We start from the raw sequence: 21,546 nt of genomic DNA on the forward strand, positions 1-21,546 counted from the left end.
ACATATAAGAAACAACACATTTCAACAGAGCAATCCTAACCAGCCTGGTCATCTCAGCAGTGAAATATTGGGCCACTCAGGTATAACCATCATGGCAACACAGCATTTCATGGCAGGACTGGCTACTTCATATAAAGCTGTATGTAAAACAAAATTTATTTCTTTCAAAATGAAACATCCAAGTGCAATAGAGTGAGCTAACAATATATAAATTTTAGCAGGCTGTTAGTAGAAATTTTCAATTTCATAAATTAAAAAAACACTCTTAGATAAAAATAAACTTCAAACAAAACAAACACAAAACAAGATGGAAATAAAAGTAGAATCAGGGCAACAATGGAGTGCGTGCACCCTGACCACTGCCACAGCAGGGCTCACCAGGCTTCTCCACCCGCCTGTCATTCACATCAACTGCAGGGACTGGTTGGAAGTGACAGATGCCAAACACACTTTTAAAAAGTTAGCACTACCAGTTGTAAAAAGTTCTCTCACCAAAAATCTCCACCAGGAAACAAATGGCCACACATCAAAGTGAAAGAGCTGTGTTTTATTTCATGGTGTGGTTCCCATGGTCACGGCTTCCATGTGTGATCAAACCCTTAGAAGTAAAAATAAGCTCCTCCCTTTAAACGTGCTTCCCTCACGCGTCTTCTCACCAGAACCCACGGAAGGAACTCTTGGCAGAGAAACCACCAGGAGTCACTGTAGGGGCTCAGGTAAACTTTCAGAATATTCTGGCTTCACCGCTCCAGAGGCAGTTCTGGATAAGAAGATCTAAACTATGCACACCTCAAACTCTTCCTCAGAGCACAGTGACATTTATTTTAATCTGAAATAATCAGTAGCTTAGTGATTATAAAAACATGCACAGTCTGTAAGAGGATAAAAAAAATTTAAAAAGTGCCCTAGCCGGGTTTCTCAGTGGTTAGAGCATCCGCCTGCAGACCAAAGGGTCGCGGGTTCGATTCCTGGTCAAGGGCACATACTTCGCCAGCCCCAGTTAAGAGTGCGCACAGGATATAACCAATAGAAGTATCTATCTCACATCAAGGTTTCTCTATTTCTCTCTCCATCCTCCCTCCCTCCCACTCTCTCTAGAAAACTGGAAAAAATATCATCAGGTAAGGATTAACAAAAAAATAATCTTAAAAGTATTTCGCATTCCAGATCTTAAACCAGAATTCCTCTAAGATTTCAAAACATGGCCCATGTTTTATATTCTATTTGTAAAGATCCAATCACAGCTTGTCATTTGAAAGGTTCCATCGTACTTATCCCAAATGCTTCCAGAATTGTTAGCTATCAGTCTGGGAAAACGAGAAACGGAAATAAGAAAGTCCCATCAGACAATCCTCAGAACGTGTGAACATAGATGCTAACGTTCGTGAAGGACCTGACATCCGGGGCTTTGCCTGGCCCCAAGCCCTGGCACCTGCCGAGAGCAAAGGATACTAATCCCAAACGGAGACTGAGTCCAAGCAGACAGTCCCTCCACGAGACCTGATCAACTGCTGGCCTTCAATGTGTCCCCATTTAGTTTCATCTTGTGTTGTTCCAGGAGAAGTTATTTTCTTCCTGTATCAACAGCTCAGTATTCTAACAATACTGGATTCCATTTCTTTAACTTCTCACAGTTCATGATCATGTGAAGAAAGTAATTTTGCTTATAAAATTCCACACACAATAATAAGATTGTTAAATTTTCAGGAGAATCTAAACCTAGACAAATAGATCATTTCAAATAGAAACTATTTTGGCCCAACTTGCAACTAACAAAGGACGATTTTAATTTGAGGAAATACTTTTCAAAGTTTCATGAGAGCTCCTCTAAGTTAGAAACCTCTACATTAAGTAGCAGCATCACTCAGCTCTTAGTAAGGGAGAGAGAAATGCGGTGCCTAAGCGAATCCCCTTCCCTAAGTCAGCTCACGGAGGGAGAGAGCAAGGGGAGGAGGGTCCCTGCCGTCTGGTGGACTCACGCCCTTTCGAAAGCTCACGTTCTTTTCCGTGTTACCATATCCTGATTTGGGTGGGAGATCTGAAAACCCAATGAAAACGCCAACTAAAAATGTTTAAAGAAAAGAAAAATGTGAGAGCGAATTAAATGATAAAATGAATTGAAAAAGAGAACCAGAAATGAGAAACATCAGGTGACCCTTATAAATAAAGAGACCAGAATGAGACTCCATTTGTACTTGGTGTTCACAGGGCAGGGCTCCCGCGAGCCCTCAGAGGACAAGGAGGCAGGTGGCTGCTCAGCATCAGCAGAAAGCCCCGCAGAACCACCCTCGGCTTCTCCTCTACGCGTCCCGGGGAAGCAAAGCTCTGCGGATTCTGAAGGTTAGGAGTGTGCGGTGCTAGGAAAGGCCACTGGTCGGGTGGTCCGCAGCCCCCGTGCTCAGAGACACTAGGCTTCTAGGAGGAGAAACAGAGAGGAGGGAGGAGGAGGAAGGAGAGGAAGGGGCAGAAAAGCACAGGTCATTAGTCAACAGCAAGTTCAACACAGCAGGAGGCGCATTAACCCTTCCTATGCTACCAGGGGGCTGCGCTGCTCTGAGGCCGGGAGGTCACGTTCTGAAGGAAACAGAAATGGGAGTTTTCCAAGTGGCGCCGTTAGCGATGGCCAAACGAGAGTGAAGTCACGCATGCTCCAGAAACATGCACCCTCCTTCCCCCACTCCTTCCCACCCCAACCAAACTGCCAGAACCACATGGAACGTGGAACATAGGAGCATGGACACTCGTGCGGTCCAGTGTCCAGTTCGACACAAACCCCTTCCAGGGTGCGACTGTCCTCCCCGGGGGGAAAGAGGACCTGCTCTCTTCATCCCCCTGGGAGCGCACAGCCAGCGGGTTCTGGTTTGCAACCGGGGAAGCAAGTCTTGGGACCGTAAGGCCTAGCTGTATGGTTTCCCGTCCTTGTTTCCTGCCCTAGTGAGACTGGCCCTGGGAAGCGATTGCTACATAGAGTGCGCTCAGACCTGGCCTCCTGCTGGAGAAGAAACCGCTCCAGCTGTGACGGCGGTTCCCTTCCTGGAGGAAACGGCATCGCCCTTTCACTAGCTCATCAATCAATCCCCTCACGCTGTCTCCTGGTTAAGAACCGTTACATCTGCTCGTGTTTAAAGTTCATGCTCAAGCTTCTTCTTGAATCACAAATGTTTTCTTAAAACCAAATGATACAGATGACTGTTTTCAAAGCCGGCACAGAAACTGCCAGAACCACATATAACAACGATTATCAAAGACATACGAAAATTTCATTTCACAAAACTTCGGTGGCACTTCAGGTTGCTTCTTGCTTTTCACGTGGAGAGCTCTAATTCATGAGTTGCTAGTAAGGATGCGAAGTCACTGGATAAAACTAACAATCACAACAAACAGAACCGAGGCATCAGTAAGTCTGAGGAACAGAGACAGATGCCACAGTTCGAAAGGCCACAGAGTGACAATTACATCCTGGAGGAGCTGCGGTGGCCGGCCAAGGCGCCTGGGAGCTCCAGCACTGAGCCCGGCAGTGCCGGAAGGGAAGGCTCTCGAGGCTGAGGTCTGCGTCCAAGAGGAGAACTAGGCCAGGCCACGCTCGTTTCTGTCCACACGGACATGTGAACCCAACGTCCGCCCCGTCGCGAGGGCACATTGTCGGTGACAGAGAAGACTGTCTGGGCCAACAGTGCCAGCCTGATCACAACTGCAAGCGAAGTGCGGTCAGCATCCCAATCCAGCACCACTTCCTACCAGCTCCCTCGGGAACAGACATGTAACCCTGCGGCGTGGGCCGCTGCTTTCAAAACTTCGCTCACTGCAAATACACTGGGGCAGGGGTGGTGCTGGGTGTGAGGTGGACCCACAGGCACTCAGTGCTAGCTGACAGAACATCAAAGCCCTAGTCACAGGCTAGGAGTTAGAGTCAGAGACAGATTTCAAAATGAACAGTTAAGAGGAAAATAAAGAAAAAACAGACTGAGGGCAAAGGAGAGAAGAAAAGAACTTTAATCCTCAGCTCACAGGTTCCCTATGCGGAGCCATGGGAGCACTCTGAGTGCAGTGTGTTCAGGGGAGAGACCTGCCTGCAGAGCTGGCGGGACCGGAGGCCTTATCTCCATGACGACTATTCTGCCTCTAACAGCATATTTTTAAGGTCCATCAGTTCTTGTTTGGTACAACTACACCAAATATTCAAAGAATATCAAAGGAAATTCACTCTTCCCTTTCCACTGCTGGAGATGTTAGGGGGCAAATGCCCTAGGTCAGTGGTTCTCAACCTTCTGGCCCTTTAAATACAGTTCCCCATGTTGTGACCCAGCCATAAAATTATTATCGTTGCTACTTCATAGCTGTAATGTTGCTACTGTTATGAATCATAATGTAAATATCTGATATGCAGGATGGTCTTAGGCGACCCCTGTGAAAGGGTCGTTCGACCGCCAAAGGGGTCGCAACCCACAGGTTGAGGACCGCTGCCCTAGGTTTAAACACACCCAACAAGAACAACAATACCCTTATCACAGAATGACCCATCTGCTTCCATTATCACCCTCCGCAAGGAGCTGACCCAGGTGTGCACTGTGAGAGGGGAATCCGGGATCCCTTACCTGCAGTGTCGTTCCCTTGCGTCCCGTGGTCGCCGTTGGCCAGCACTGCTGCTCTAGGAGATGGAGCACCTGCAACCGGCACGAAGAAGACCACCATGTGACGAATAAAACATGACAAACAAATCCAACCACTATCTCACCAGGAGTTTGTGTCGCAGCATTAACTTAAAGCAGGTAAAAATCAGTCCAAAATGTAAAGACCCAATGGAAGGAAACCCGACGGAAGAGAACTGTGACTCATGCGCACAGCCCCTCTTGGTGAGCACGCCCAGAGGGGGGCTTCCTGACTGCAGCCGAAGCCTTTCTGTCCTGTCAGCTGTCAGGTCAGCATCAGCTTCAATAAACATCATGCAGCACCACTGGTGTGCTCTCTGCAATTCAAACCGACCCCCAGGGCCAGGGCCACGGACAACAGCCCCACGAAAAGCCCCGGCACCACCACGCTCCTGGCCCTGAGGGAGGCAGGGAGGCCAGCAGCACCTGGAAGCTCAGGGCTTCCTCTTCCACATTCTGTTCTACTGAAGCAGAGCTGGCCTCATCCTCTAGTAGATAAAGATGCTGAGTGTCTTTCCAGGTGTTTATTTGCCACCCCGCTGTTTTCTCTGGCGAACTGAATGGTCATATTACCTACCAGAGGCCCAGTGCATGAATTCTGCACAGGTGGGGTCCCTCGGGGTGGCCTGTGGGGATCGGGCCAAAACCCGCAGTCCAACGCCGCCTGTAGCTCCTACCTCCCGCTCCCGTTCGTCCTGGCCCCACTGCACCTGCCATGGGCTCATGACTAATCAGGCCCGATTGGGAGAGGCTAACGCCACCGTAGCGGTGCTCACCAGCCATGAGCCCTGCATCTGGCACCCTCCTGAGGGGAGTGGCCTGCAGGATTGGGCCAAAACCAGCTCTCTGACATCCCCCAAGAAGTGCCCTGCATCGCACCCTCCTGAGGGGAGTGGCCTGCAGGATTCTGCCAAAACTGGCTCTCCGAAATCCCCCGAGGGGTCCCGGATTGCAAGAGGGTGCAGGCCAGGCTGAGGGACCCCACTGGTGCATGACGGGGCAGGGGGGGGGAACCACAAGAGGGCTCCGGGGCATGTCCAGCCCCATCTCACCCAGTCACAATAGGCCGGTCCCCAGCAGCAAGCTAACCTACTGGTGGTGGTCAGTGTACATCATAGCAAGCAGCTGAGCGGACTTAGCATAACATTAGTATATTCCACTTTGATTGGTTGAACAGTCAACCGGTCATGGGATGACCAGACACTTAGCATATTAGGCTTTTATATATATAGGAGGATATATATAAAAGTGCACCCTCAGGAGTTCAACCAACCGAGAGTTCAATCGCTTGCTATGACGTGCGCTGACCACCAGGGGGCGGCACGGAGCAAAGGGAGGACCCAGCTGGCAGCCAGCAGCCAGGGAAGGGAGGGTCTGGCGGCAACTGGCAGCCGCTAGGGACCCTACCCATGCATGAATATCATGCTCTGGCCCTAATTTTACTATGTTTTAACTGAGTGCTATGCTGAGTGAAATCAGCCAGTCAGAGAAAGACAAGTATCACATGATCTCACTCATATGTGGAATCTAATGAACAAAATAGATCCAGAGACATAGAAGCACGGAACAGACTGTGGAATCTCAGAGGGAAGGTGGGGGAGGGTGGCTGGGTGGGAGGAGATCATCCAAAGAATTGGATGCATTTATGCATTACCCATGGACACAAACAATAGGGTGGTGAGGGCCTGTGCGGGGGAGGGGGGGGGGCTTCTGCGATCCCTGCCATGCCAGTGTAAAGAGGTCTGCACCACTGCCAGAGTCAGAAACGTGCTTGTAAGAAACAAACGTTCTCCAGCCCAGGTGGAATCTGTGCCGAAGTAGAGCAGAAGCTTTTAGGTGAAGGAAAAGGGTGGGGAAGACATCGAAGATAGCTGGGTTAGGATGGTCGTTCACAGGTAGGTAGTTTGTATCTTTGATATCTTTACCCTGTGCAATGCAGAATTTCTCAGCTGCAGAAAGAGCCTGACCAATTAACCTCTTTTAAGAAATATCTGCTTTGCTTTTCTTTCTTTCTTTTTTTAAATTGATTTTTCGAGAAAGCTGGAGGGACAGAAGAGCATCGCCTTCAGTGAGAAACGCTGATTGGCTGCCTCCTGCACATGCCCAGGGACTGAACCCGAAACTTGGGTATGTGTCCTGAGGGAATCGATCCCGCCACCTTTCGGTGTAGGAGATGACACTCCAACCAACCGCGCCACACTGGCCAGGCTCTGCTTTTCTTTAGTCTAGAGACCATTATTATGAACTACAACTCTTGGTGCTATTTCTTTTTCTTTTCCCAAAAGAAATTAGTTAAGAGATGTATTTTCAAATAAAAATTTTAAAGAAATTTTTTTTACAAATATATCACGCTGCCCAGCCGGTATGGCTCAGCAGTTGAGCTTAGACCCAGGAACCAAGAGGTCATGGGTTCGATTTCCCGGTCAGGGCACATGCCAGGGCGGCACTCTATCCCCAGTAGGGGGCTTGCAGGAAGCAGCTGAACGATGATAATTCTCTCTCATCTCATCGACATTTCTCTATCCCTCTCCCTTCTTCTCTCTCTAAAAAAATCAATGAAAACATAATCTTTAAAAAAATATCATGCTGCTTTTTTAATGAAATTCCTTCCTTTCAGTTTCTCAGGCCCAAACCCTTGGAGTCATCCTTGACAATAAACAGGTCTTGTGCCCTAAGAGGAACAGTTCTGGTGGCACGGGATCAGTGCAAGTCAAATGGGAGTGGGTTTGAAAGAGAATGAGAGGAAAGGGATTGGGAGATCGCTTTTCCAGAGAAGACAAGTGAGTTGATGAGATGAACATGGGGTTGAGACAGCCTTTTTTCAATGAAGGAAAAGATTATGTTCTGTTTAATGCTGGTGAACGACCCAGTTAAAAGAGAGGCGCTGAGGATGCAGGAGACAGAGGAGATCATTGCTGAGTCGTGCTCCTGAGTTAGAGTGCGAGCAGTCCACCCATAACAAGAAGAGCAGAGCAGAGTAAAAGGCCAAGGTGAAGGTAGAGGAGAGGAGGGGGGCAGAGGTGTATGGAAGTGTTCTTCCGGTTGAGACTACTGAGTCTCTTTTCTCAAGGTCAATCGAAAACATGAACAGGGGAGCAAGTACAGAAGTCCTGGAGGTTTGAACAGAGAGGAGACGATGTAGAGTTGAACACAGAAGTGGAAGACTAAAAATGCATATGAATTCATAGCAGAGTCCTCACGTTCATGCTCTTTATGTAAATAAAATGAGATTCTTACCTTTCCTGGACATAATATTTGTATGGCTAATAATAAGTGAATCTTTATCTATGAGACATTAAATCAAGCAGAAAGTATGCATGAAGATAGTAAGGTTTCACAGAAAGAATATAAAAGTTTAAAATCAGAACCTCTGGGCACAGGTTATGATTCTGTCACTATTAACTAAATGACCAATTGCAAATCCCTCGTGCTTAATAGCCTTCATAGCCTCAACTGGAAAAAGGGACAATACCTCCCTCCCATGGTTATCATGAGGACTAAGTGCAATGATATTGGAGGCAGTACTGTGCCAATTGTTAAGTAAATGTAAACAACTATTATTCTCATTGTTAATAACTGCAGATTGATTGACTACAGATTGGTTAAACTACAGCCCAACTATAGATAACTATAGATTCCATCACTAAATTATAAAGCAACCTTGTGAAAACCCTGAAATTTACTTTTGCCTTATATAAAAATCTAGCTTAAATGACATTACTAAACTAGGCCATAATTGTGAAACTAATATACAAGCAACTTATCAGAATAAAATGAAATAACAGCAAAACAAAGGTTACAAGAAAATTGAAAATAAAGAGACTGAGATTCTACCATACACACACCTAATGACCTAAAACTCTAAGCTCGGGGAGAGAAGAATAAAAACAACCCTGCAACATAAAAGCATTAGGTTTTAGTGGAAGAAGAAGGCTTGCACGCTTCCCTGCGGACGAGAATTGCTGGACTCATCACTGGGATGCTGTGCATTACTGGCAAGTCCGAATTCAAAGATGCTATATTGCCTTTTTTCACGGATTTCCCCAGAGGGACTCCCATTTCATAAATGAAAAGTCTCTCATCAAAACACATACAGCACTGACAACACAAGTGTTGTTTTTTTAACTTATCGCATGCTCTGAGATATAAGAATATTCTAATTTACTTGGTTTTTTAAATCTCTTTTTCCACGATAGATTTTGGGGTGCCACAGCTGGCAAATCAGTTTGGCAGAGAAGAGCAGCAGCAACGTGCTGCGAGGTCGTGTGTGCTGCGAGGAAGAGAGCCATGCGTCCTTGGGCAGAATGGGAGAGGTTCAGCATGGTCCCAACACAAGGGCACCTTCTTGTGCCAGTGAGGCCTGTGCCAATCTCGCCCTCTGGTGGCCAGCTAGAGTTGGTTGTGATGCTCTGCAAGGGAAGGCTCAACAAGAAAACATTCTGCAGCATCCAGCTGTCATCCTCTCTATGACCGACGCGACGCGAACCCGTTCTCTTGGGTCAAGGTTCTCTTGGGTCAAGGTTCTCTTGGGTCAAGCTTCTCCGTCTGGGACGTGCCTCCGGTCACCAGCAGGAGTTAGTTGAGATGCAGACTGCGGAGCCCCATCCCCAGAGTCTCACATTCCCCGTGGGCCTAAGAATTGCAACCTGAACAAGCTCCTAAGTAATACTGACCTGCTGGTCACAGGACCATACTTTGAGAACCACTATCTTAGATTAAAACATTACACAGAGCCCTGGCCAGTTTGGCTCAATGGATAGAGTGTTGGCCTGCAGACTGAAGGGCCCCGGGTTCGATTCCGGTCAAGGACACATGCCTGGATTGTGGGCTCCATCCCCAGTAGGGGGCCTGCAGGAGGCAGCCAATCAATAATTCTCTTTCATTGTTGATGTTTCTATTTCTCTTTCCGTCTCCCTTCCTCTCTGAAATCAATAAAAACATATATAGTTTTAAAAAAGTAATCTACAGTATAATGAACACACAGTCTATTAAAGCGTATGGACCTAGCTCCTTGGTTTCAAATAAAGAAGTTTAGATTAAGGGAAAGTTACTGGCCTATACTTAACAACTCAGTTCCGTTTCCTCAAGGTTTCCAAGATTGTAATCCAAAGTGTAATTCCTAATCTACGTTCTGCACCTATATACCCAGTTTGGCTTAATTACTTACCTTCAACCTGGCTAGTATCTGGGCATGGCTTCTTCTTTGACTCGGAATTCCCAGTTTTCTCATCAACATCCAGGAGAGGAATGTAGTCTGTTTTTCCAACAGTTTCTCCCACGACATCATCATAGGCCTCTGCCTCCAGAGTGGCGATAAAGTCCCGTTTAATCTCTCCCTCGATTTCTGGGGGTGGTTCTGTTAATGCATCTGCAAGACTGAGGTCAGCCATTCTGCACCACTGCAACTGCCTGGTTAGGAGGGAAAATGTTCATATGATGAGCTCTGCAAAGGGGAAACATTCTTGTCGGTTTTTTAAACAACAAACAATAATATCCAAACCTCTGGATCCAAAAGGGACACCTCATTCTACAAATTAGAGAATTAAAGCTCAGGAGCAGCCTTAGCCAAGGTAACACTTTCTTCTCACTCTCTGGGAAACGAGCAGAGCAAGTGCCATTCTGACCTTTTCATTACTAAGAAACATGAAGTGTATTTTAAAAAGTCAATTTACCCGAGGTTACACCCATTGAGAATCAAATCAGGTCTTCTGATTTCAAGTCTTATAACCCTTTCAAATATTCCACATCTCTTAATTTCCAAATCAGATCCCAGAATAATTCTTTAAAAAGAATAAACAGAGAGGTCAGATGAGATTATTAGATTCCCATTTTAAAAAGGTTTACTGCCCTAGCCAGTTTGGCTCAGTGGATAGAGCATCATCTGCCTGCCAACTGAAGGGTCCAGGTTCGATTCCAGTCAAGGGCATATGCCTGGGTTGTGAGCTCGATCCCCAGTAGCGGGCATGCAGAAGGCAGCCAGTTGAAGATTCTCTCTCATCATTGATATTTCTCTCTCTCTCTCTCCCTTTCCCTTCCTCTCTGAAATCAATAAAAATATATACCTGGTATATATATATTTTTAAAAGGTTACATTATATCAGGCAAATGAAGTCACCTTTCTTGACCAAACACTGTGAGTATGGGCCTCATCCTGGGGTAAGTGCTGCTTCTTCATGAATCACTTGTGGATAGCTATGTCCACACCAAGCTACACTTGGGTTGGGCTGGCATGAAGAATACAGACGTGCCCCCTTAATTAGCTAAGAGTAGTTCTCTGTGGTCATGTACATCATCATCTTTACAAAATATCAGGTTCTCAATTTTCAAACATAACCTGAAATTAAGAAGTGTAATCTATTATAGGTAAAACTGTGACTGAATAGCCAAGGAAATACACAGTAATGCAGTCAAAAGAGCCAACAGGCCTATAATAAACTGAACTCCCAGTACCTAAGGACAGAGAGACGTCTGAGCTTGACCAGGTAAATGTACGACAAATAGCGCAATGGCTCCTGCTTCCGTCTGCCCAGACTGTGTTCTTCTCGCCACCCCTCATTCACACCAATGCCCCGGAGGCACAGGGCTGAGTTCGGCCAATCAGAAGACAATGGTTAGAAAGGACCGTTTTATGACTACATCCTCAAAGGCCCACGGGAGGGTCTTCTTTCTCAAGTCTAAGTGAGCAACCTTCCGATCTTCCTTTTGCCTGATGCAGTCAATCTATTTCTGCTGATAAACAATCTCAATGAACACAGTCTTCCCCCAACCTAAATTTTTAAAAAGAAAAAATTTACTATGATTCAAGACACTCATGGTCAGGCTCTCCTTCAAACTCTCCTCCACTGTCTACCCCTCTCCAACGAATTTACTCCGGAAAGGAAATGCACGCAGCAGGAAGCGTAGTCACTCTCTTTATCGTTGTCCCCAAACACTGTCCTCCCACTTTTTCTATCCTGTGAGACAAGTATGAAAGGCATCCTTTTTCAATCATTATTTCTTCTTAGCTCTCCGTGAGACCAAGCTGTGACACCACCACAGTCATAAAATACGCACAAAGCAAATACATTTAGAACATTATAACATCAGAAGCCAGCCCATCTCCAGTTCCCAAGTCCACCATCTAAAAGGCTTTGCTGTGTGTTTCAATGTTGCAGAAAGTGTAAGAGTGGTAGCACAGATTGTAAGCTCAGTTCTAGACACAAAACAAAGCACTGAGGGAATAAGCCCAAAAGCAAGACTTACTTCTAGGCAAGTGTCCAGAAAAAACAACAAACATATCTATACATAAGGCCTCATCCTAGTGAGAACACTCACTATATATTATTTATATTATAGAACTAGAGGCCCGGTGCACGAAATTCATGCACAGGTAGGATCCCTAGGCCTAGCCAGCGATCAGGGCCAATCTGTGGGGCAACTGGCAGGGCCCCCGCTGGCACCAGCCTTGGCTGGCCTGGCGCTGCCCACTCGCCACCACCACCAGGCAGGCCTGCAGGCTGGGGCAGCTCCTGTGTTGAGCGTCTGCCCCCTGGGGGTCAGTGCACATCACAGCGACGGTCGTTCCACCGCTAGGTCAATTTGCATATTAAGCTTTTATTATATAAAATTGCAAGTTAAAATAAAATTCCAAGATTTGGGAATATTGAATTTGCATAGGCTTCTAAGTAAAATCTTTTCAAAAATTGTAATGATAGCCCTGCTGGAATGGTTCTGTGGTTGAGTGTCAAACCATGAACTAGGAGGTCACTGTTTGATTCCCAGTCAGGTTATGGGCTCAAAACCCGATGGAGGTATGCAGGAGGTGCCGGTCAATGATTCTCTCTTCTCACTGATGTTTCTTTAAATATATTTTTTATTTATTCCAGAGAGAAAGGGAGAGGGAGAGAGAGGCAGGGCAGTTTTATCTGATTTTAGAACAGTATTTCCCATCACAAAAGAGCTTGAGCAGGTCCTATGTAAACCTTACAATGCTTTTAATAAATAGATTAAGTTACGTTGTTGTTTTTAGAAATAAACACATATATATATTTTTAATTGTTGACACTATTACAGATATCCCCCGTTTTCTGATCCTTTATCCACTTCCGCCCAGCCCCCACCCTCCTCCCTCTGGCCATCACCACACTGTTATCTGTGCGCATGGGCTATGCATGTATGTGTGTTCTTTGGCTAATCTCTTCTCCTTCTTTCAAGAATAAGCTTTTTAAATATCCTGTATCAAATCTTATAAAAAAGCCTATAAAAAAGCATAGTTGGTCCTGGCCAGGTGGCTCAGTTGGTTGGAGCATCATCCCATACACTAAAAGGTTGCGGGTTCAGGTTCATTCCCAGCCATGGTACATACCTACCTAGATTGCAGGTTCGATCCCATCAGCACCCATACAGGAGGCAACCAATCAATGTTTATCTCTCACCTCTCTCTCTCTCATCTCTCTCTCTCTCTCTCTCTCTCTCTCTCTCTCCTATCCTCTCTCCTAAAAATCAATAAATATATTAATATATGTATACATTTGGAGGGATACCATATATATACATATAGATTCCTCAGGTGAGGATAAAATAAAAACCACACTGGCCAACTGTTAACTAAAGCCAAAAATAAATATATAAATAAATCAAAAGTAATGATGGAAAAAATTAACAAAATAGTTTTATTTAGCAATATCAGGTATTATTGTCACTCCAGATCTTGACAGGGAATATGCTAAAAAATGACTCACTGAAGACCTTCTTAAAAGCCTGACAAAGTCTGACGTTAAAGGTTCCACAGAAAGGAACTGCTTTTTTGCCTTGGCTGGTGTTGCTCAGTGTTAGAGCGTCAGCCCACACACAAAAGGTCCCGGGGTCGATTCCCGGCCAAGGGCATGTACCTGGGTTGCAGGTTCATCCCCGGCCTGGTTGGGGCACAAGCAGGAGGCAGCCAGTCGATGTGTCTCTCTAAACATCAATGTTCCTCTCTCTCTCTCTTTCTGTCTATCACTCTCTCTCTCTCTCTCCCCTCCCCATACCCTCCCTCTCTCCCTCCCACTTTCTCTAAAAATCAATGGAAAAAATATCCTCAGGTGAGGATTAACAACAACAGAAGTAATTGCTTTTTTCTTTCCTACCTGTGATAACTATTATTATTATCAATTAGGCTACGAAAACTGTTATGAACCCAAAACAATAAAGAATGTCTATAATTAGTTTCATAATCAAAGAGAATTTGAAAGGACACCTATACTATCCTTAACAATATACAATAAGAGCCAAACAGATTTATCTGTGCCAGAAATATGTAATTATGACACTTATTTCACGCAATCTACTCAAACTTTTTCTAATTTAGGACATGGGAAAATACAGAAAATCCAGCGACACATTTTAAACCTCATTTATCTGAGTGCAGATTCTCCAAGAGCAGCCTTTTATCCACTGTCACCTTTCCCCTCACCATTCCCCACCACCAGCACTTCCCAAACCACTTCCTGAGCTGGCATGCGAGTCATGGAATATGAACAAGAGTTTAAATTCAGCCTAACAAGGTGAAATTGATAGAAAATTAGTCGGAAAATGGGAAGGTCACTTGGCTCTGTGTGCATTTAGCCAACAAACCAGCATCCACAACTCAACAGTGCAGCCATTCTTTCCTGTCACCAAATATAGAGAAATGTGACTTAAACACAGACACACACACACGATCTCTCCTATGGAAACCGGCCCTGTCACAGCAGTGCTAGTGCTGTGTTGGAAGTGAAAGTGCTGGTTCCTTAAAGCCCCGGTTTTCAGTGCATTAAAGAGATCACCCAAATGTGGTTATTCTTTCTAAAACATGTACAATAAATTCCCTTAAGTGCATACAGATTTGTTAAAATGGTTCTGCAAGTATTCCAGAATTGATTTTAATAAATTCATGAATAAATTTCTCATACAGACTCATTTGAGATCACTTAATATTCATTTATGCATTAAAATGTTTAGTCATGTAGTTTATGGACAAAAAGATATGACATAACACAGTGTTAGTCTCAAATCCGGATAGTCAGATCCAAAAATAAACCCTTGTGAATGAATAAGTATCTACTTTTTAAAAATATCTCTCGCTATTTGTACTATTCGTCTTTTACTCATATAGCTAAAGAAAGTTAACTTTAAATGGATTTGTTCATCGGAGGCAAGAAGAGAAAGCTGGGTACAGAAGTCTCTCCGCTTCGCTGAAGCGCTCGTTTACTCTGACTCTCACTGTGGCTTTGAGTGAGTCACCTTCGGGGCTGAGTTCCCTCATCTGTAAAATGAGAAAGGTCTGTCACACGATTCCTGAGCTTGATTAGCCTATATAAGCTACTTATAATTCCATTTCATCACTTAAGTTAGAAATATAAAACAAACTTCATATAGATCCTCAATGTAAATGTGAATTTGCATCATTAAGTTAGTATTTTCTGTCAGGTACTCTCAATTACAACTGGGTTTAGGTTTATTAAAAAGCTTTTCAGCAAAAGGAGGACTAAAAACTAACTCATCAGTGCACAGGCCCTGAGTGAGCAAATCTCACTAGAGGTTAAGAAACTCCGCCCAGTGCTGGCTGACATCAAAGCAGACCTGACACTGCTCGGCCAGAGAGCAAGCCCCTATCTTCCGCCGGCACCGGCACCGAGAGAACCGCTGTCAACACAGCACTTCAGGCATCGGCGCTTTCGTTCTGATGACACGTCTGAAGTGAACTCTGCTGTTCAGGAGAGTTTTGAAAACAAGCAACAGAAAACGACATGACATGACAGTGAAGCACGGGAGAATTTCAGTCTCTCGACTCCCCTCTTCCTATTCATAGCTCTGCACTCACACAGAGCACGTAAGAATCTACGATGAGGGCACAGCACCTGCTCTGTGGTATGGTCCACTTTAGATCACAAACTCAGAAGTTAATACTGAACTAAAAACATTTTCTAGGCCTACAGAAATTGATTTTAATAAATTCATGAATAAATTTCTCATACAGACTCATTTGAGATCACTTAATATTCATTTATGCATTAAAATGTTTAGTCATGTAGTTTATGGACAAAAAGATATGACATAACACAGTGTTTCGTTCTGACGACACGTCTGAAGTGATTAAATAGTGCTTAAATAGTGCTTAAACAGAGATTAAATAGTGCTCCTATCTGATTTAAATACATGGAAGTGTGGACCATTTTTTAAACTCCTAGAAGTCCTCTAGAAAATTTTAGGTCAATCATCTTATCTATAGTCATTCACTTGGGATCTGTGCTCATTCTTTCTGATGAAAAATTAGCCATCAAGTTTGCAAATGGCCTGTTGTTGCCTCTGTCCTCCCCCACCTACCACCCCAGGTGTTAATGTGGAAGAAGAAAACTCGTGAAAAAGAAGAACAGAGCCTTATTTCCATCAACATAAGCAATCACTGTTCATAACACTATATTTTTATTTTACTGTTACATTAGCCAAACTTCTACCAAGATTCGTTTGATAACCAGCATCCTCTTTTAAAAAGTATAGACTCCTATTTCATAATTTAAAAAGGAGAAGGGATAGCCTGGCAGGTGTGGCTCAGTGGTTGAGCATCAACCTATGAACCAGGAGGTCAGGGTTCAATTCCCGGTCAAGGCACACGCCCTGGTGGCGGGCTTGAGTCCCAGTGGGGGGGGGGGGTTCAGGAGGCAGCCAATCAAAGAGTCTTTCATCACTGATGTTTCTCTCCCTCCCTCTTTGAAATCAATAAAAATATATTTAAAAAAATAAAACAAATAAATAAAAGGGAGATGGGTTAAATAAAAATACAACATTTCTTATCTAGTAGCTTCCCTCCTGGTTCCAGAGATAAATTCCACAGAAAGTGTCTGAGTTCCTGGGTTTAGTATGAAAAGAGAAAACTAATTTAGCAACATGGAATATTTAAGGAACAAAGCCGATCTGGAAAAGATAGCAAAGTTGGGAGGAGAGGGCAAGAGGGCCCTAGGAGGGAGGGAAAGGGAGGTAATACCACGGCCAAGGACAAGTTTGATGTCTTTCAAAATACCGCCTCCTAACAATTTTGGAAGGAAAAAAGAAACATTCTTCTCAATAACCAGGATGAGTTTAGAAATAAAATTTTCATTTATAGCATTTTTTATAGCATTGTTATCTAAGGGAAATTTTGTATTCTGAGTTTCAAATAACCAATCCTATATAATAAAAGACTAATATGCAAATTGACCAAACGGTGGAACAACCAGTCGCTATGACACGCACTGACCACCAGGGGGCAGGCACTCAATGCAGGAGCTGCCCCCTGGTGGTCAGTGCACTCCCACAGGGGGAGCGCCTCTCAGCCAGAAGCCGGGCTCATGGCTGACAAGTGCAGCAGCGGTGGCTGGAGCCTCTCCCACCTCCTCGGCAGTCGGACAATCCCCAAGGGCTCCAGGACTGTGAGAGGGTGCAGGCCAGGCTGAGGGCCGCCCCCCGCCCTGCTCCCCCGTCCAGTGCACAAATTTTGTGCACTGGGCCTCTAGTTTAATAAATAAATGTTTAATAATAATTCTTAAAGGTAGGAGACTGCTCATAATTCTCATTTCAATGTTCTGTGATTATCTGTCCTGGTGGGTGTTTTTTTTTTGGGGGGGGGGGGGTAGAAGGTTGAGTTATGGACAAGGAAACAGAACTAGAGAGATATGTGGGCTAATATTTTCTTCTATGCTTTTGTTTTGCATGAAGCCACCAACCAAGCTGCTCCCCAGGACATTGGTGAGAGTGCTGCGGCTGAAGGGCAGTGCTCCCCTCAGGCCTGGGAAAAGCAGCCAGTCCCCATGTGCGGGTCAGCCCACCGGTCCCCTGGCGTGGGAGGGCAGCCTGCATCATAAAGACGCCACATGCGACCCGAGGCTTTTTTCATTTGCCTAGCAAGCTTTCAGGTACTAAGTGGGGCCTTCACTCCTCAGATCTGTGGTAATGAATCCTTCAGAGACTTAGGGCATAGCAAGCTGACCCGTTTGTCTGGCAGCTGTGTTCTGTTTTTAATTTAATTAACTGGAAAACCTTGGTTTATACTTTCAATCACAACTCTATTTTAGTCTAAGTAAAACCACATCTTTCGGAAAGACATCTAGGGGACTCAGCTACCATCGCCTGCAGCTCGGAGGCACACATCCCCCAGGATATCTGAATTTCTCCTGCCCATCCCCAAACCAGACTGGCAATGGCGACAGACAGTTCACAACATCTTGACTGTCCTAAGCAAACAACTCCAAACTCCAGGAGAACATACTAACTTGCCACCCCAGGTGCCTCCCTATACACGTCAAGGACAACAGCTGTATTATTACAAACGAATGGGAGTTCCAGGCTCGCAGGCTTCCCGTCTGTCCCGTCCTCTTTAGCAACAGGAGAGAGCCCTTCACTCCCAGAAGAGCTGAGGCCACCACCCCGCTGACACATTTTATTCCCACGTAGTCCCCCACACAAACAGCTCCTTTCCAACTGCGGTTTTCGGGAGCCCTGTCCTCTACATATAAAAACACTGCGTACACAGGCACACGCCCCGCCGAACAGACCTCCTCGCCGCCCGAGACAGGAGCCTCGCTTACCTACTCACGGGAGCTCTGCTGGCAGCTTGCCTTCAGTCCTTTCAGAATGCACTGCAGGTCTCTAAAGAGGCGCCTGCCTGTTACATTTCTGAGTGGATTAAAATCTATTTCTCCAAGAAGAGTAATCTGCACCAGATACCTCCCACTGTTGGCCACGTGATGCAGAGAGTCTGCTGCACTGATTCTGTGGGCACAATGACACAGCACTTACATTTCTGCAGCAGCCATCCTGAAGAGTGAATCTTCAATTTTATCTCAGTTAAAGAAAGAGAGAGAGGGCAAATTTTAAGAGGATTCTCAATGCCTAATGCCCCCAATTCGGAAAAAGAGAAAGTGTTGTTGTTTTTTAACTTTACTATTCATCCCATGTATTCTTCCTCAGTCCAAGACACACACACACAAATCAGTTTGCTTACACCTATCCAGAAATTACTTTACCCACTAATCTCTACAGGCGTGCTCAAAACCACAGCTCCCCCCTGTAACGGCAGGGAAGAGCCAGAGGAAACAAGTCACGTAGCCAGGAGCTGGGCCTGGGGACGACCAGCCTGAGAGGGGACCGAGAGCAGCAGAAACAGAGGGTGTGACAAAACTGGCCAAGTCTTAGAATTTTATAGATCCTGCCTCTACATTTGCCCCATCTTTTCTTCTTAAAAGGATTAAGGCAGTTGGGAAGAGTCCTAACACCAAGAAAACATCCGTTGATTTAAAGAACCCTAATGCCTATTAAAAATAAAAGAAATCCAAACTCTTTCGTATGCTATCAAAGCCACACAGCCCTAGAAGACGCAGTCCTGTCACCTGCCACAACTATCCATGCAGGTGCCATGGAGGGTCACCCTACACCTAGTGCCATGAGACAACTGCCATTTTACAAGAGGCCACGGACATTACCACTTCGTACAGGTTCAGAACGAGCCACCCTCATGGGTGCCTCTGTGGTGCATGGACTGCTTCGGGCTAAAGGCACCCCAAACCCTGAGAACTCAAAAGAAACGTCTGCTCCCTCCTTATCTAGAAGAAGTTAAATTAGGAACCTGGCCCTGGGTAAGACTTAACATCAGAAATGACCTTCTACCTATCTCTACGGCAGGAAAACTAATAATCACTGACCGTGTGCTCTCTCTACAGTGGCCTGGCACATGGCCTGACGCCCCGCTCAGGAGGTCTGGTGTACCCGTTCTCCCTGCCGGTATCTGAACCCCCCTGCACAGGGGCCTCTGACTCTCAGGATGCAGGGCTCCCATACAAAGGCATGTACTAAATTTGGTTATTTTCTCTCATTTACCTGTCGCAGGTCTCCTTGATGTCAGACGGGCCCAGACCTGGGGGCTGAGGAAGGCTTCCCCCCACCCCATGCTGACACTGCGCGCACGGTGCGAGCCCGCTCCCCTCCCTCCTGGTACATCAGTCGCGAAATCCCGGTGCACACCCTCTCGGCCTCCTGTGATTATTTCCTAGGATCTGTCCTCCCGGTGCCACTCAAAACTCACACCCATCACCTTCGACAGGTCAGTCTGGCCGTGCTGTAGGCTGTGTTGGCCCGCCCTCTAAACTCTAAATGGTTCTAAAATGGTGCAACGGAAGTGACATTTTTTTAAAGGTCTACTTCAAAATGAATCAGAGGTGTCAAAACGACAAAAACTCTTCAGAACTGGAGAAAGAATAAATCGAGTCAGACTGAAGGATCATCACTAATTAAGAATATTCACCTCGCCGAAACCGGTTTGGCTCAGTGGATGGAGCGTCGGCCTGCAGACTGAAAGGTCCCAGGTTCGATTCCGGTCAGGAGCATGTACCTGGGTTGCGGGCACATCCCCAGTAGGGGGTGTGCAGGAGGCAGCTGATCGATGTTTCTCTCTCATCGATGTTTCTAACTCTCTCTCTCCCATCCTCTCTGTAAAAAATCAATAAAATATATTTTTAAAAAAAGAATATTCACCTCGTTTCTTCTACTTTCCAAACACATGCCAGAACCTTCATGGACAGAAAGCCAACAGGCCATCCCCACACCAGCCAGCCCTCCACGCTGGCCGTCTTGTCACCGTGAGGCAGAGCCACAAAAATAGCTCTCTGCTCGCAGAGAAGCACAACAACATGACGCAACGCGGCAGCAACAAACAGGCTTTCATACAAGAGATTAGCTGCGGCCATCGATGTTGGTTAGCACCGCTGTGTCAATATTAAAACCTTTACGTCATTCAAATGTAAGTCTCTACTCTGTCCACGTATAAGAAAGTACGTAATTTTAAGATGACTCGGTGCTGGAGAAACTGATAGAGCGATAAAGGGTAGAGCGTTCGCACCTCCCGGCTGCTAGCCTTTAAAACTGTCTTATCACGAAAAGCCTCTCCACCGAGCAAAGCGAGCCCCCTGAAGATCAGGGCGGGAGCCACCCTGCTCTCTGGCCCTTCGTCAGGCAGTCACGGCGGAGGGGGGGGACAGACCCTACCTGCTGGGCCCAGGCAGCTGACCCTCACAGCAGGAGGAGGTGGGGCGTGTGCACGCCGTGGTAACGGGAACCTAGACAGGGCACCAGCATATCTACTACAAAAGGGTCAACTGTGTAACAAACAAGCATAGCAGACTGGAGTGGATACATAAAGTAACAAGAAGTTTAATCCACTAAGAAGAGTTGTCAACATTAAATATTCAGCTTGTATAGCCCTAACACACAGCCATTTTAACATGCATAAAACTGACAGTAATGAGGAGAAACGGATGAGTCCTCGGGAGGACTTCGGGGGGGGGGGGGGGGGATGTTGTAACACACCCCTCCCCGTAACTGACACAGCACGTACAAAAAACCAGTAAGGATCTGCAAGCTTGAACAACTCAATACCCGAGTTACAGCTAATAACACTGTATCCTGGCACAACCGCCAAGAAAGAGGCCAATACAAGAGAACAGGCTCAAAACAGAACCACGACACGTGCACACTCCATTTACCACAAATGTGGCGCTGCAGAGCAGGGCAGAAAAAACTCTCTTTTTAATAAATGGTGCTGTGTCAACTGGAGATCCAATTATTGGGGGAAATGTCTTTTGAGATCTACCTCACACTGTATAAAAAAAATCAATTCCAGGTGAATGGCAGTCCTAAACATCTATATATATAAAAGGCTAATATGCTAAGTGTCCCTCCAACCATCCAACCGGTCACCATGACACACACTGACCACCAGGGAGCAGACGCTCAACACAGGAGCTGCCATGATACACCCTGGCCATTTACAAAGAAATGGCAGATTTGGCACCGACAAAGCAACCCTCGGCTTCCCCCAAGTGGGTCACAGGCCCCGCCACCCCCCGGAGCGACAGCCACCAAAGCAGCC

General features: G+C 45.8%; 1 protein-coding gene across 2 annotated transcripts in view; it reads right to left on the minus strand.

The window, feature by feature from the left end:
- The window catches only part of MAP4 (microtubule associated protein 4), a 69,529-nt gene extending 51,180 nt beyond the window's left edge, over positions 1-18,349 (minus strand). The window contains exons 1-4 of one of the 2 annotated variants that reach the window (XM_015568325.1): positions 18,212-18,328; positions 9,817-10,058; positions 4,596-4,664; positions 1,222-2,415 (exon numbers count right to left, since the gene is read on the minus strand). In XM_015568325.1, the coding sequence (XP_015423811.1) occupies positions 2,408-2,415; positions 4,596-4,664; positions 9,817-10,039 (300 nt within the window). In that variant the 5' untranslated portion in view covers positions 10,040-10,058; positions 18,212-18,328 and the 3' untranslated portion in view covers positions 1,222-2,407. Of the gene's footprint in view, positions 1-1,221; positions 2,416-4,595; positions 4,665-9,816; positions 10,059-18,211 lie in introns of those variants that run through there. The other variant, XM_015568324.1, reaches the window with a different exon arrangement.
- Positions 18,350-21,546: the final 3,197 nt, after the last annotated feature.

Source organism: Myotis davidii, unplaced genomic scaffold (genome assembly GCF_000327345.1).
Source record: "Myotis davidii unplaced genomic scaffold, ASM32734v1 scaffold663, whole genome shotgun sequence".
NCBI classification, from domain to species: Eukaryota; Metazoa; Chordata; class Mammalia; order Chiroptera; family Vespertilionidae; genus Myotis; species Myotis davidii.